At 35.1% G+C, this 17,342-nt stretch overlaps 2 protein-coding genes and 1 long non-coding RNA gene across 5 annotated transcripts in view; all 3 read right to left on the reverse strand.

The window, feature by feature from the left end:
- Window positions 1-5,790, reverse strand: part of LOC107671517 (15-hydroxyprostaglandin dehydrogenase [NAD(+)]-like) — a 15,317-nt gene extending 9,527 nt beyond the window's left edge. Inside the window, exons 1-4 of the mRNA XM_016464442.1 lie at window positions 5,698-5,790; window positions 5,371-5,494; window positions 4,672-4,778; window positions 4,110-4,206 (exon numbers count right to left, since the gene is read on the reverse strand). Coding sequence (XP_016319928.1) covers window positions 4,110-4,206; window positions 4,672-4,778; window positions 5,371-5,494; window positions 5,698-5,790 — 421 coding nt within the window. The remainder of the gene's footprint in view (window positions 1-4,109; window positions 4,207-4,671; window positions 4,779-5,370; window positions 5,495-5,697) is intronic.
- Window positions 5,791-6,977: 1,187 nt separating this feature from the next.
- Window positions 6,978-17,342, reverse strand: part of glra3 (glycine receptor, alpha 3) — a 69,002-nt gene continuing 58,637 nt past the window's right edge. For 2 of the 3 annotated variants that reach the window (XM_016463653.1, XM_016463644.1), the window contains one exon: window positions 6,978-8,374. In XM_016463653.1, the coding sequence (XP_016319139.1) occupies window positions 8,099-8,374 (276 nt within the window). In that variant the 3' untranslated portion in view covers window positions 6,978-8,098. Of the gene's footprint in view, window positions 8,375-13,789; window positions 13,907-17,342 lie in introns of all 3 variants that reach the window. The other variant, XM_016463638.1, reaches the window with a different exon arrangement.
- LOC107670871 (uncharacterized) lies at window positions 8,965-11,338 on the reverse strand. The gene is made up of 4 exons (XR_001632133.1): window positions 11,260-11,338; window positions 9,862-9,898; window positions 9,171-9,240; window positions 8,965-9,084 (listed from the first exon to the last, which is right to left on the reverse strand). It is a non-coding gene; the product is annotated as an uncharacterized LOC107670871 (long non-coding RNA).

The raw sequence follows: 17,342 nt of genomic DNA on the forward strand, positions 1-17,342 counted from the left end.
CTATTTATACTGTATATACATAATAAATAGACACAGCACACATACATACATTATATTATGTAAACAAACTTATTTTTGGATGCGATTAATCGTTTGACAGCACTAATATATACACATACACATACACATATACACAAAATGAGATTATATATTTAAATATTTAGTAAAAATAAATAAAAACCATGAGATTTTACATAAACTATAAAATACATTTAAAGAAAATTATGTATCAATCATATATTTACAAAAAAACTTTTATAGTTCATATAATATTTAAATAAACCATAACAAAGAATTAAATAACTAATAACAATATTGGAACAACAGTAAAATAAAAACCAGAAAGGCAAACACTCAAAGCTAAGGCTACTTTTGGGTCCAATTTAGTTCACAGACCCATTCAGTAGTTATGTATATGACAATATCATTTTATAACCGTACATTTAGATAAGATTAGCAGTAAATTACTCATTTACAATACAGAGATACAATGATGTGCCCATAACTGCTGGGAAATATGAGCCACTGACGCCATTGTCCTTCTGATAACATATATACACAGAACGACTGTCTCTCATTGGTCCAAAAAATTAGTTTTATCCAAAGGGAAGACTTCATCTAGCAACCAGAGGGAACAATAAATAAAAGGTCAATAAATGCTTTACCTTCCAAGGACTCACATGAACAAACAGTTCTGCCTCCCTGCCGCCCAACATCTTTTATGTATATATAAGTGTGTGTGTGCGTGTCTATACAGTGTTGAATTTATACTTTATCTTATGTGGAAGGTTATTGGAAAAGTCAAATGGAACAATGTTTCCTTTAGCTTTCAGGCTTTGTTATGATAAACAACATTTACAAGCTGCATCAAACCTAGGCAGCCAAGGATAGCAGCTGAGACTGTATTTACAATTAAACAGTTCTTGTGTGTTCTGGATGAACAAATCTAAGCACAACATTAATGCACATGCAGTGAATAACCCACTTTTGCAAAAATGAAGGCTCTGTTTCCCATTCTGGCTGTATTAACATGTTGAAGAGAGTCATCAAGCTTTCTTGTCTGTAAACATTTTAATTAAGGGGTAAGATCATCATAAAAACTAAACCAAACATAGAGGTCATCCAAAAAGACATGTTTCCATTCAGCCTGGTTAGGTATTTCTGCATAAATCCACAAACGTTCTCCCTATATGCTCAAAAACTAGGTCCTAGACATAAGATTACTTTTGTAGACTGCTTTATGTATCTGTTCTATGTAATAGTTTGTGGACAAATTATGATTATATAATTTAGATTATATTTATAATGTTCTATTTTTAGCTACATGAGGTCTGTTTAATTTATAGCACCTGTCTCAGGGCAGCCTTCATTCTTCCACAGTTTGTGAGAGTTGCTCACGGCAATAATGAAAACAAGTACAGGTACAATAAATAGTTATTGTCATTAAGAAATTAGTTTCTCGATTATTTTAAAGTTTCTGGTAAATATTTGTATATATTCATCATTAATACTGATTCAGTGCTGTCAGAGGTAAAGGGGACTGAATCAGGCCCATATTTTAACTTAGTCTTAAAGGAACAGTTCACTCAAAAATGAAAATTCACTCACCTTCAGGTCATCCAAGATGTAGATGAGTTTGCTCATCAGAACAGATTTTGAGTAATTCAGCATTACATCACTTGCTCACTAATGAATCTTCTGCAGTGAATGGGTGCCGTCAGAATGAGAGTCCAAACAGCTGATTAAAAACATCATAATAATCATCCAGTAATCCATATGACTCCAGTCCATCAATTAACATCTTGTGAAGTGAAAAGCAAAACTTGTTTGCAAAAAACAAATCGATCATTGAGACATTTAACTTTAAACCATTGCTTCTGACCAAAATATCACTCCATAATCCATAATAAGGCTTCCTCCAGTGGAAAAGTCCATCCTTTGTTATCCTCTCACATCAAAATACATGCACTGACATATTTGTCTAGAACTGTTCTGGACTTTTTTTTCTTTTGATCTGTGCATATTTCTCTCCTGATTTAGATAAGACAACGTTTTTACTGGAGAAAGCAATATTATGGATAGAGGACTCGTATTTTAGTCAGAAGCAGCGTTTCAAAGTTAAAAAGGTTTTGATGGATTTGCTTATTATAAACACACAACTTTTTGCTTCATAAGACATTAACTGATAGACTGGAGTGGTGTGGATTACTTGTGGATTATTACTTATTGTTTTTATCAGATGTTTAAACTGCTATTAAATGTTCTGACGGCACCCATTCACTGCAGAGGATCCACTGGTGAGCAAGTGATGTATTCCTAAATTTCTCCAAAACTGTTCTGATGAAGAAACAAACTCATTTACATATTGGATGGCCTGAGGGTGAGTACATTTCAGCACACTTTCATTTTAGGTGAACCATTGCTTTAATGTTGTTTTTTCTTCTTCTGGTAATTAATGCAATGTACCGTGTGCATGGTTAATCAAACACAATATCAAGCTTCCAGCTTTAGAGGAGAGGGCAATGCAAGAAAAAGACAAATCATGCAAGCAAATCAATCTCCAGATACAATAGAAGAAACTAAATTCCATTAATGTAGTCACAAAGTGAGAGTTGTTCCAATCACAAAGAGGGGTAATTACCTGTGTTACATTAGTTAAAGAAACCTGAGAGGCAGTGAGGGAAATAAACCATCCTTTATCCCATCTCTATATATGAGATATTCCCATCTTAGTTGGGAAAGAAAAGGCTGTTTCAAATCCAAGTCTAAAAACCTGTCTGTAGTGTGTTGGGGGTTATAACAAGTTCACTGTCAGCCAGGCACAATTCATCATCTAGACTGTACACACACACACACACACACATATATATATATATATATATATATATATATATAGAGTTAAACATATGAGTGTCACAGCAAAGGGTCTGAATACTTAGGACCATGTGATATTTCAGTTTTTCTTTTTTAATAAATCTGCAAAAATGTCAACAATTCTGTGTTTTTCTGTCAATATGGGGTGATGTGTGTACATTAATGAGGAAAAAAAATTAACTTAAATGATTTTAGCAAATGGCTGCAATATAACAAAGAGTGAAAAATTTAAGGGGGTCTGAATACTTTCCGTACCCACTGTATATATACAGTATACACAAAATAATATTCATATCTTCAAAACAGTGCCCAGAATCAGTTTATCTATGTCTCAACTGCTCAGTGGCACCAAAACACAGGCATTTGATGACAGATAGATAAGCTGATAATAGTTTTGCTGTTGATTTATGATTTAAATGTATGATTTTTTTGGCATCTTTTGGGGTGCTTAAGTATAAAGCTGGTGATATTTTTCAGTGGGAACCTGGCTTTGCTGGGATATTGTTTGAATAGTCACAGAGGAAGAGAAAGATACGGTTTTAAAATATGAAAGTATGGTATAGGGTGAACAAATCTCATCTTTCTTGTCCTAGCTTTCTAAATTGCCACAAATGTCTGGGTTTTGGCTTTGCTTTCCTATTGTCTTCTTGACTTGACTTTTTCAAGGTATTGACTTAAAAGTTTGACCAATAGCATGCAGGCATGCTACAACAAAACAAAAACTGCATTTTTAAAAGCAGACACTTTTGTAGGTTAAAGAGTCTATGTTGTGCAAGCTGTTGTGAGACTGCTATTATTATTTGCATTATGGTCTTCTGAGTTCATTTAAAACTGCATTCTTAGAAAAAAAGGTGTGTCCAAATGACCTATTTTGCAAAATGTTCTAATTCTTTTGCATCTTAATCATCAAGCAAGTCAATCATCAAGTAAGTGCACAGTATTTATTATGCAATCTATTACATTTTGGCATAATAATTGTGCATGTGTCATTTTTCAACAGTTGGTACAGATCCTTGGCAACAGAGACAACAGCAGCCCTATTAACCAGGTCAGATATGTTTGCTTTAGTGTGAGCAAATATTTGACTCACTCTATAGTTTGCTAATAACCAAAAAAAAATACTGTTATGTAACCTTCTTAAGAACAACACTCTCTACAGGCTACAAAACATTTAGGCTAACTTTTTCAAAACATGCACATATGTAAGACACATGATAAAGTTATCAGTATCTTACCTGCCATAGATGAAACGTTGATGATAACCCCTCCTTCTTTTCCGTACTCTTTACTCATGTGTTCTAGTGCTAAATACGTCCCTTGTATGACAGATGTCTGAGGAAGACAACAGTTGTGTAAAACTGCTAGCGCAGAGTGAACAGATGTTTTCTATGAGAGTGAGATTATGTTGACATTGACTATTATGAACAAACACATTATTATACTGCATCATGTCCATTATGAAATCACTCTGCAGAGCATGATTGATTTAAAAGATCTGTAGATTATTTCATACAGCGCATATGTAGGCCTACAAGTGCCATATAATGGTGTTCCTTCTACTTCATGTACTATTGTGAAATCTTTTGGACTGGATGCAGGGGGTGGAGTATTTTAGTGAATTTGTAACGCCTATCCTGAAGTGTGGTTGAATGTTGTGCCCTAAAGCACCAAACGTCGTCCACACTTAGCATGTGTCCAACGATATGAGGTTAAGTTTAAATGCAAGAGTTTGGCATGACCTATCCATTTTTTCTGTCTCTTACAGGTTGGATTTCAAGCATAATGATTTGAACTCACCAAATTTACTTCAATGGTCTTTTCCCAGTTCTTCTCATTGTTGATTCCAGCATTATTGATGACGATATCCAACCGACCAAACTTCTCTACTGTGTTTTGAAAGGCATCTAATGAAAGAAAACACAGCAGGGTTTTCATTTATAATAATAAATAGCAATGTTTCAATAGTGCCACTTTTGACAGCAGTACAAAGTGGCTGTGCATTCAACCCAAATGAGCAGTCCAGCTAGTCAGTTCACTAGGTTTTGAAACACAGCCAGTGTCAGTCTGCATGTGCCCTCACCTGACTTGCAGCTGCAGCATTCCACAAAGAAACATTTAATTAAACTCTTAGGTAAGTGTGTCTTTAGAAACAAGTTTAACAGGAATGAACAATCCCTTCACCACCGACCCATAAACTCTGGTCTTGAAGAAATAAAGCAGCCTAACAAAAGGCTACACATTTAGTGTTAAAACTTCAAAAAAAACCCGGTAACATTCCTCAGTGATGACCTGAGGGCCTATGAATGTCTAGTATGACCTAATTCACTTCCCAAACAATGAGACATTGTTTAGGAATAAGATGCGCTGTACATACAGGTGCGCAATATAAAGTGGATAATTGTTTCGTTCTAAGAAATCTATTTCAAACTGTGCCAGACTAGACAGATATCATACATTTCCTAACAAAAAGGATAAGTAAAAAAAAAAAAAGTTTACCTCTAAGTTTTCCCGCGTCAGTCACGTCACATTGGATAAAAATACAGTTATCCTCTCCAAACTGGCCATCTAGATCACTTTTACATTCCTCTCCCACAGACTGGTTCAGGTCTACCAGTGCAACCTGAATTTTCAAAAAGTACATTAATAACGTAATGCTAAAACAAATAATTAAATGAAGACGCAACGATGCATGATGACATAAAAGATAATCGCCCCAAACAGGCAACTGAACTAGTTATAAAGACGTTTTGCACAAGTTTTCCCAACAGTTAAGTGGATTAATCCGCGAAGTCAATGTTAAAAAGAAATTTGACAAAGCGAAACCTTCGCCCCGTTCTCCAGGAGATGTTCCACCCCGGCTCTTCCGATGCCTTGCGCGCCGCCGGTGACCAGAGCCACTTTCCCGTGGACACTCATGCTGCTCACCGCAGAGCGCACCGCGCAATGCTTTATGTAGGTGTACAGTCAGAAGGGGGCGTGTAGATAAGTATTACTACAGTAAACACAGACGGCCAAGTGTCGTTTTACAAACTGACATTTACACCAAAGAGATGATTACTAACAATTTTGTGAGCGCTCCGTGCGTTCGTTTTTTAGTGCCCTCGGCGGCAGTCGAACAGTGTACAAGTACACACACGTGGAGTGAGTAAAATTAACGCACCTAAATGAACAAGAGACAACGGATGCTTGTATAAACATCTTTATTTTTTCAGTCTTTCTCAGAGGGCTCTTCAGTAAACATATGAAAAGAACTTTACGCTTTACATTACAGCGTTTATGTTAACGCAGCCTATTTACTGACCAATTTAAAATAAACACAAACGTATTTTGTGTTGCAAAAGTGTAATACATTTCGTTAGTATTATAACTGTTCCGTTAGCTATATATACTTGTGTAACACGAACACTGTAAAGTAGTCTAAATGCGGCCAGAAGTATTTACAGATGTACACAGAAGAACATACGCGCCTCACCTCTTATAATAGCAGCGAGAACATTGACTGCTGGTCCAATTCACACTGAAAATGAAGTATAACATACTTGAGTTCATGCATAACATTTAATAATGTTTGTACAAAATAAATTACAAATGCTCTTGCATTATACTGTAAATGTCCATGCAGTTCTTGTGTCCTTTCCATGATGAATGTATGTGCCAAATGCTGATGTCAGATAGTGTTCAAAACACAGCAGCACTGCTCTATTTACTCTTAGGAATGTGTGAGACTAGATATGCTTTGATCATTTGTATAGCACAGTTTTTCAGCAGATACTTTTGAAAAGAAAAGACATTTCACCCAGACAACGGACAAAAAAAAAAAAAAAAAAAAAAAAACCAAATAGACAAATTATATAAAATAATTTTAAATCATAAATATGAAACTTTGATCACTATTCTGAAAAAACCTTTACTAATGCAAAAGTAAAAAAAAAAAAAAAAAAAAAAAGGTCTAAGAAGGTCTGGTCCCAGTATTTGAACAGTGTTTATAAGTGAACGGATAATTCTTAATTTCGACAATATAAATATTGATAACATTGATAAATACCAATTCCAAGTACACATTTTCCCATGACATGTTTTTAAATATATTTGCAATACCTTAGGGATATCTTCAGAGGCAGAATTAAATATAATTCTCTTTTAGTATAATTTAATAATGTCTATTCAGAATTCATAGTTATACAATCACCATACATGCAGTTAGATTAGTTTAAAACCACTCTAATTATGTTCATAATTATGAATCTCATTTACATTTTTTCGCATTACAATTTTTTGTCTGAGGACTTGTCTCAGAAAACACGTTGACTGCAACATTATCCCAACAAGCCCTCCTTGAATTCATTTCTCCATCCATGAATTTGCAACACATGTATGACATTATTCACTCCCAGCCGCATTATATTGCCGTGGCATCATTAGTTTGAAGTGAGCAATGGTTTTCGAACAATAATGCTTTTGTTTGAGAAAAACTTGAAGGATGGTTTCAATTTCTTAATGGTTACTGACAGTATGCTACCCATTAAAGTTTTCAAAATGTGTTTCCTTGAAGCAGTTAATGTTAAGGTGTTCATATAGTTGGCTGTAAACACAATTGTCTTCTTTGCTGGTTCAGGGTCATTCTTGAGATTTAGCTCAGAATGTTTTTGGCCTGGATGCTGGTTTCTAGAGCTGGTCAACAATCAGGTTGGGACAAAATGTTCGGGGACACATTACTGCTAATAAAAACTAGTTAACTCTTCCTTATAAAATAATCAATATTAGTAGTTTGTGTTTGGATATTTGTATAATATACATTTCTGCTCTTGCACTCTTGCCATTTTTCAATAGCTGTATATCAAAAATACAACACAGAACGTTGGCAATAAAGCTGTAAGACAACAGAGTCGACAAAACCAGTGCAAGACACACGTCACTACGAGGGGCTGTAGTCAATATTGGACTGTGTTTCTGTGTTAAACAGGTGTGTAGAAGTGCTGACCACTTTTGTTGTGGGACAGGTGTGTCAGAGGCCCTACGGATACCTATCCATTGCATAGTGAGTGCAGTTTCTTCGTATGGGTGTATAACACAAACAAACTTTTGAAATTAACCACCGGTCCTTGACATCACAGTTTTTCATAGTCATTTTAGCATAGATCTTGGCAGGAAACATCAGAGTTCATTGATGCAGCTTTGCTGTGTTACTACCGTACCTCCCAAGGTGCAACATGCCATGTTCCATCTATGGCTTGTGCACGTCCTCGTGACGTAGGATTTTGTAAAGGACCCAATAGAAAATATTGAAAAACAGGAAGGCCAGTGGGAATCCGGCACGGGACACAGTGTCGATCTTCTTGGCTCGGTCGATGAAGAGTTTCCTCATCTCCTCATGACTCTTGCCGGCAGTAAGGGTTGGGTCAGAGGGTGTTGTGGCCGCATTATTAGCAGCTTTGGGCACGGCTCCATCTTTCCCTGCGTTGGGCGTGAAGCTCAACCGGCTCTCCTGCACATCCTCCTCCTTAGAAAAAGGATAGGATACAGAAAGAGAAGCAATCAAGACTCTGCTCACTTAAAATAGTTGGGTTAAAAATGACCCAACAGATAACCCAATGGTGGGTTACTATAGCACCTACCTAATGTTGGGTTATTTTAACCCAATGGATTGGGTAGTAAGTTAGTAACCCTATGCATTGGGTTATAAAATAACTAATTTGTTGGGTTATTTGGCCAAAATGATGCTTTAACCATCCTGGTATTATTATTATTAGTAGTAGTAGAAGTATTATTAGTATTAGTATTGCTATGTAAATAATAATATACAGCATACAAATATTTTGAAAACACTTTATTTCTATTACATTTAAAGTTGCAAAAACTTCTATTAAATTAAATAATTGGTTGAAATTGTCTTAATCACTTTATCACATTAGGTTACTTGCAATTGTTTCAGTTTACAAGATAAATATAAATTCACAAATAAACAAACAAACAGAACAAAGCTAGTACAGACAATGTAATTACAGCTGAAACAGGCTTGGGATATGCAATGTTCAAAATGTAAAATAATCTAAACCATGTATCAACCGCTTGTAAAAAGACGATCTTGCTTCAGTGCCATTTCTCCCACAATAATGAAGGATGGATTTTATCCCAAAACTGCAGGACATGAGGGTATCACCTTTGTTGCTCCTCCTCCTCCTCCAAATACAGAATGACATTTGTTCCAACCTTTAAACAGAAATTTAAAATGGTAAATATGCATACATAGGATCAAATAATACCCAAAAATGTATTGTTGTAAATGATGCACTTACCCACTTTGTATGGCAATGAAGGAGGACGTCAGGGTTTTAATGCAACTTTAATGCAATCTCCAAAGACCATCTTAAATAGAAAGAACAATGGATTAATCACCGAACAAGAATGGGGAAAATAAGGGGAAAAAAAATCCACACTTTTTTAAGCCATGGTAGCAGTCTTTCATTTGACGTTTTACAGTTGTAATAATGGATTAATGTCTGTTATATATCAATTTGACTAGCCGAGTGTTACTAAAGTGGTGTTTGTATCATTATAGACAGGTGTGGGGATTTTTTAACTCTTTCTGCATGTTAAATTGTTATGATAGTGGGTGGTAATGACAGTGTGTCAGTGACATTGAATGAAATTTAAGTTATGTAAAAACTATATATCACACTCGTAATCATGCTGTTAGACTCTATATCAGCAGGCTGTGGTTATCTGTGGTCTCATACCTGATTTAGATTGATCTAGAGTCTAATGCAAAATTCACATTACAAAGATGGCACAGATGCACTTCTGAAAGTAGCTTTTATGTGTCTTTACATACTGTTTAATGCTGCAATGCTATACAGAGTATTTTGAGCAGGCACAAGCAGCCTTAACTCAGCTATTTAAAGACACCTTCACAGTGCTCTTGTTTGTGTGATTTTTCTCAAAGGGATAGTTCACCCAAAAATGAAACTTTTGTCATCATTTACTCACCCTCAAGTTGTTCCAAACCGGTATGAGTTTCTGTGTTCTGTTGAACACAAAAGTAGATTTTGAAGAATGTGTATTTATTCATACTATGAAAGTAAAATATCTTTTGTGTACAGCAGTAAAAAAAAACTCATGGAGATGTGGAATAACATAAGTGATAAAAAAGTTTAAGTTTTGGGTGAATTAACCCTTTAAGGGCCAATTTTACTAACAGCTGGCGCCAGCGCAAACCGTCTTTTGGTGGTAAAATAGTACTGTCAGTTTTTACTAAAGACGCACAGTGAAGAATTAGCACTGAAAAGGCGTGGATAGTTCTTTTTGCGCCTGACCTTACTGAATATGCATTTGTAGGAGTTTCCCTTTCAGACGCAACATTTATTGGAGGATAGTATTCAAATGAATCACGCAATGCGTTTTACTAACGTTTGCGCTCGTCAAATTACTGGCATTTGCACCATTATTTGACGTTCCAAAAAAGCATGTCTTAAACTATTTTGCTCTTGAAATGGCTGCGATTATTGTTGCTGGAGGAGGCACCGCAGAGAACATAGAGCGTGTGGTAGAAGGGAGAGGATTTTTCCACATGTATTAATTTATTTGTAATGCCAGAAGAACACATTGTCCGAACATATTGTTTGCAAAGCCATGTTATTTTTAATTTGCTTCAGGAAATAAAAGATGACTTGGAACCCTCAACTGGGAGTCTCGCAATACCAGGTCTATCAAAACTTATTGCAACCCTTCGTTTTTTGGCCTCCTACTGTGGCTTATTTATTTCTTTATTCTTTATTTGCGACTACGCTAATTTGTGCTGTTCTTCGTATATTGCATTGGTCGATATGTAAATTAGATGTTGCATGTTCTTTAATTTGCGCATTGTTAGTAAATCACCCACATAAATTTGCACTGTTTTGGAATTGTGCTCTGGCGCTAATTTGCCCTGTTTAGTAAAACTGTCCCTAAGTGTGTGTTGGTGTGCTTGTCAGTACATAACGTAAAATATTACAATTTGGCATGAAAATACAGAGCAGGATTTTTTCACCAGAAGAAATATCCGAAAGATCCTAGGCTCTCTTCTCTATCTTGCAATATGTGATTATCTGTTGAGTCTATCCATCCCTTACATGTGGGTATAATATACCTTAGTCCAGAGCAATCTAAAATTAACAAAGAATAGGAACAGTTAAATTCAAACATAAGACAACATTTCTTTAATTTGCGCATTGTTAGTAAATCACCTGCAGAAATTTCCACACCCATCTGCGCTGTTTTGGAATTGCACTCTGGTGCTAATTTGCCCTGTTTAGTAAAAATGTCCCTAAGTGTGTGTTGGTGTGCTTGTCAGTACATAATGTAAAATATTACAATTTGGCATGAAAATACAGAGCAGGATTTTCTCACCAGAAGAAATATCCGGAAGATCCTAGGCTCTCTTCTTTGTCTTGCAATATGCGATTATCTGTTGAGACCCATGCCCTTTTGAGCTCAAGTTAAATTCAAACATTAACATATGAAGACGACATTTCCTACTTCAGGGTTCAAAATATAATTAAAATCTCACTTGTTATTATTTACCAATTGAGTTATTTTGCATTTAAGCCTCTTTTTGAGCATAAAATGTAATTACATTCTGAAAATGTAATTGTTGCATGTCCAGTTATTTAGTTGTATTATCATTTATCCATATCGATTCGGGGTGTACTTTCTCCCAAGTGGTATAGTTAAGACGTATGGGGTTTTGACAGTTAAACTTTTATTAACGTTAGAAATTGTGTAAAATCCAGCATCCTGTTCAGACTCTATTATATAGTACATACAAACAGTGTTAATTTTATTTAACAAGAACGGTTATTATGTGACTATACCTTGAAACCGATAATGGTGTATTTTGATCACTGATGATAATAACGCTCCGCTCTCTTCCAAGTTCAGTTCTTCATTCTGGTAACCAGCAACTTTCCAGAGATAAAGCGTTTCATTTCTGTGCGTTTCAATTTTACACTGTAGTTTCCAGACGAAAGGACATGTAGTTTTGAATAAAAAGGCGACATACCTTCACTCAGAGTGGACGCGACACCGGATGAGGCTCCGCTGGTCTTCAAGACGAGCGCGTTAGCCAAATATCTGAAATATATGTAAAATTTCCCCCAAAACTGTCGAGACGAACAGAAAAAGTAAGGAACCCGTTTTTTATAGGTTTGAAATTGATCAGCTTCAGAGCGCTCGTGTCAGTCAAGTCAAGAGTGCAGATAACGGCTTAAAATATCAGTCGACAGGGGAGATGTAAACATACTCGTAGGAAAACAACAATATTACTGTCAGGGCTTAAAGACACTTTGTAAAAAAAAAAAAAAAAAACCATTAAAATATCAGTCGACAGGGGAGATGTAAACATACTCGTAGGAAAAACAGCAATATTACTGTGTCAGGGCTTAAAGACACTTTGTAACAAAACAAAAAAAAAAACAACACAACGCGCACATATTACTTTACTGCTGTATCATCTGTCGCAGTTGCACCGATCGACCGTTGGAATTTAAAATTTTAACCCAACTGGTTGCGTTGTTATAGAAATAACCCAATAAACATAGGAATAACCCAACAAAACGACCCAACATGTTAACCCAGATATTGGGTACAGTAAATAACCCAACGTTTTTTAGAGTGTAGCACTCCTACATTCACTGAACCTGTTGCTTCCCTTTTAGGAAATTATGTGATATAAGATAATAATGTGAACAATAAATGACAGTATTAGCACTTAGTTTTTATGATGTCCCTAACATTTTAAATGATTTATGGGGAGTTTCTCCCTTACTATTGCCTTGCTTGCCAGCAAATGTTAAACCATAGTCAAAGTAAAATGTAAAAAAATACATTTAAATAAAAAAAAGTCTTGATTTGCAAAGATAATTCGCATTTTCTTCTGTTGTCCACGATGATTTCAGACAAATATAGAAGACTTTGGTGGAAAAAGGAAAATTGTTTTGGTAGAACTTGAAATGAAACCCATAAAACACATGCTTTAAAACACAAGTCTCTTATATGCTCACCAAGACTGCATTTATTTGATCAACAACACAGTAAAAACAGTACTATTGTGAAAAAATATTACAATTTAAAATAACTGTTTTCTATTTGAATATATCGTAAAATGTAATCTATTCCTGTGTTAGCAATGCTGAATTTTTAGCAGCCATTATTCCAGTCTTCAGTGTTGAAATCTTTCTGCTCACACTTTATTTTAAGGTCCAATTCTCATTATTAACAAACCATTAACTACAACCTTTGCCTCAATAAACTCCTAATTTGCTGCTTATTAATAGTTAGTAAGATTTAGAAGTTAGAAAAATGTAGGCATTGGGTAGGATTAGGGATGTAGATTATGGTCATACAGAATATGTACTTTATAAATACTAATAAAGAACCAATATGTTAATAATAAGCATGCAAATAAGCAGCTAGTTAATAGTGAGAATTGGTCCCTATACTAAAGTCTTACCATCTTTTTATATTTTTGCAGCATATTTTGATTTGCTGATTTGCTGCATAGCACTTCCCCCCATGTGTATGTTAAATTTATTCACCTAAATGTATTAGTATGTATTAGTATGTAGACATTTACTTCCATAAAAGTAATTTTATTATAAATTGAGGCTTACTGTAAAGTAAGGTTCTAAAATGGAAACAATCATATAACACTTGTATCATATGAATCCATAATCATATGATTCATAAAATACTCAAATGGGTGTTTTAATATTGACATTATGATCACTACTTATCTGAATGTTAAAATAATGTGACATACTGTTTCATGAGGGCTGGACTTGAATGAACATGGACACATGATAGGGAAGTTGAGTGACTGTATAATAAACTCATCGGTCAAAGGCATGGACAGAGATGAAGTGCTGTGCTCTCTCTTTACCCTGTCATTGGATTCATCGAGTTGGCCCATTGATCCGTAAACTGGCTCGGCACTGCGTAGGCCATTGATACGACGCAATGACTCAGTAAGCTCCTCATCAAATGTTTGATCGAAAGTCTTTCAGCACAGCAGGGGGATCGAAGAGAGAAGGAAACACAAAGCATGCAAACTAATAAAATATAATGGCTCTCCACATGCAGGATATCATGCAATGTAAATAAATAAATAAATATTAACCAATAAGTGGCATTCAAAAATAATAGTATGGGCATGTAAAAGAAATGAAAATGCATACAAACAAATGTGTAGGCCTATTATTCTGAAATCAAGTGTTTTCATCTCAGAATGCAGCAACCAATATTGTGGCTGTGCCTGAACTGCTTGCCCATGCATTTTACAATGTCCTTTGAACTTAATGCACCTTTTTTCTCTCTGAAAACTGTCAGAATATTGCATTGGCTAAGCTTCATATCATGAAGTCAATAATATTCCAGCTCCACAGTGCCAGGGGAAACAACATCCCTGGCCACGTGCAATATTAAGCATATAAACAGACCCAAATATCAGTCTGGCCTTTGTACTGTTTAACAGGCTTCTGCCATGAAATATGTTTGGTTCCCTTTCATGGGAACTTCGAACTGCGTCCTCTAGGGGTCGCTATGGGCAACGCCTCGTCGTGACCCGTGTCTGAAGCATACATTGAAAAAACACCAACTCGTTGGCCGGCGACAGCCATGACGTCACTACCGGTGCGACTATAGTATAAATAGGCGCCGGGAGCTACACATCATTCCATAGCGAACCCTAGAGGACGCAGTGTCTCGTTCCCTACTCAGAGAACTATGGTTACATAAGTAACCTGAGACGTTAGTTGCTAGCTATGCCATAAGGATGCACTGACTACTTCTGTCCTCTAGAAGGCAGTGTTGTATATGTGTAGACCTAACAGTGTAGTGGGTTGTGTGATTCCAGTGTAAATAAATGCGACTCTAGTTGATTATTTCAACTGATAGATGCAAATGACTACATTTTATGGTGTTATATAATTAATAACAAATTAATAGCCATATAACAACATAATCAAATGATAAACAGGTGTTAATTTCCAACCTTACATGTTTTTCAAACTTAACATCATTACTCCTAGCATCACATCAACTCAACATGCCTGCCAAAACATGCACATTCAATCCATTAAACTGTGTGTTTAGAATTTATCTGAGCAGAGTCGAAAAGGCGCAGAAACTCGTGTCAGTCTCCCAATCATCTGCTTCACTTACCTCAAGGGGTAAACTTCTTCCCTTAGGATTTCCAAATGTACTTTTTGTTTTAGTGCTATGAATGCTATTGGGCTCTCTTCAGAAGTGATAGGCCTACTGACCAATTAAATTTGTGTGACCGTTTTCTTTTAAAAGTGCTAGAATATTTAATTTGCTTTACTTTTATTATATTATATTATATTATGTTATATTATATTATATTATATTCTTATAATAGTATTTAAAAAATAAAAAAAGTATTTTAGTATTTAAAAAAATAGTAATTTTTTTCAGGATTCTTTGATGACTAGAAGGATCCAAAGATCAGCATTTATGTTAAATAAAAAGCTTTTGTAACATTATACACTATACCATTCAAAAGCTTAGAGTCAGTATAATTTTTTTTTGGAAAATAAATTATAGAAATGAACACTTTTATTTAGCAAGGATGCTTTAAATTGATCAAAAGTGATGATAAAGACATTTATAATGTTACAAAATATTTATATTTCAGATAACCTAAATGCTGTTCTTCTGAACCTTCTATACATCAAAGAAACCTGAAAAAATTCTACTCAGCTGTTTTCAACATCATAATAAAACATGTTTTTGAGCAGCAAATCAGAATATCAGAATGATTTCTGAAGTATCGTGTGACTGGAGTAATGATGCAAAAATATTAGCTTTGAAATCACAATAAATTACATTTTTAAATATATTCAAATAGAAAATAGTTATTTTAAATAGCCTAGTAAAAATATTTCAAAATTGTACTGTTTTGCTGTAGCCTACTCTGGATCAAATAAATGCAGGCTTGGTGAACAGAAAAGACTTCTCTAAAAAACATAAAAAATCTTACTGTTCAAAAACTTTTGACTGGTAGTGTATGGGCAACTTTAATGTTTCTCTAATTTCTAGCTTTTGGCTTAGAAATCAGATAACTGCTGGACAATAACCAATAATAATGATTTGTTTATATAATACAAACACTTTTTTTATCACATAATAAGGCAGAATAGTTTCTATACTGTAATAAATGCTATGTCAATTAGCACTGCATTGTTCATATACTTTATTTATTACCTGGAGATGATTTGACAAACAAAAATAAACCATATATTGTCGCAATCGTATGTTTAATGTCTTCATGTTTCCAAACGTTTCTGTTTTTCTGTGAAAACAACTGTTTTCATACAGCCATAGCTGGACGCTTTTGTCCATATTAGGAATTTCCTGGTATGACTTTCTGCGCGAGAGCGCCCTCCGGCTTCGAGTATGAATGAAACATACACTGCACGGAGTGTTTAGCGCTCCGCGATGTTCATCTCGCCTTATTCTGGGTCCGAATAAAACATCAGATCATGAACAGACTATCCTGTCTCTTTGAATTTAAATCTATATTTATTCACACCGGCTCTTGAAAACCTCTATGCGAACACACTTGCCCGAAAAAGTGCGTAATCTACACCCCTGATTGCTGTGGTCCTGTTTGGATTGTATAATATTTAATGTAAATAAATATGTTAATGTGATAATATGATAATGTGTCCCAGATTATCTGCTTATGAAGTAAATTGTCATGAAGTGAGTGGTTATTGCCATTAATTGAACTTGACAATGAATGTGTCTGTTTCTGACATTTTAAAGAAATTTTAATCTTTAAACCCTAAATAAAACATGTGATTCCAAACAAGTCTTTGTTGGCGCGTTCTAGATAATCTATCAGTCTATTTGCATTTGTCGGCTCTTTGGGATTTGTCAATGACTCTTTCTACAGTTTACATCGTTGCTCCAGTAGGAGGCGACAAGTGGCTGTCTTTATAAGTGAATCATTGAAAAATTAATTTAATCGGTTCGTTCAAAAACGGTGATTCATTCAGGAACAAAACAAGCAACTGAGTGAGTCATTGAATCATTCATTGAATCGATTAGCTCAAAACAGAGAATCAAACAACAACAGTGTTTTACTTGGTGTTGCAACGGTCCTACTGTGGCGTTAAATGGAATTATTTTCTTTCGCAGAGCAAGAACAAAGAAATTAAATGACAACATTATTGTGTCTGAAATGTAAGTTCTTCCCATAAGAGTGGGCGTGGCCATTTGTAAATTTAATGTGTCTGCTTCCGGTGTCACCTGCTTCCAGCTATTTTTAGCTGTACAACATACCTGGTTTTGCAGCTTGATATTTTACACTGGTGTGTCTTACCATTATTTTAATGTATTATCCTAATTATGAACACACTGGTTTGTAGTGCAAACCGTTTTACCGTATACTGCACTTTGTTATTCTTCTC

This window comes from Sinocyclocheilus anshuiensis, unplaced genomic scaffold, assembly GCF_001515605.1.
Source record: "Sinocyclocheilus anshuiensis isolate Anshui unplaced genomic scaffold, SAMN03320099.WGS_v1.1 scaffold145, whole genome shotgun sequence".
NCBI classification, from domain to species: domain Eukaryota; kingdom Metazoa; phylum Chordata; class Actinopteri; order Cypriniformes; family Cyprinidae; genus Sinocyclocheilus; species Sinocyclocheilus anshuiensis.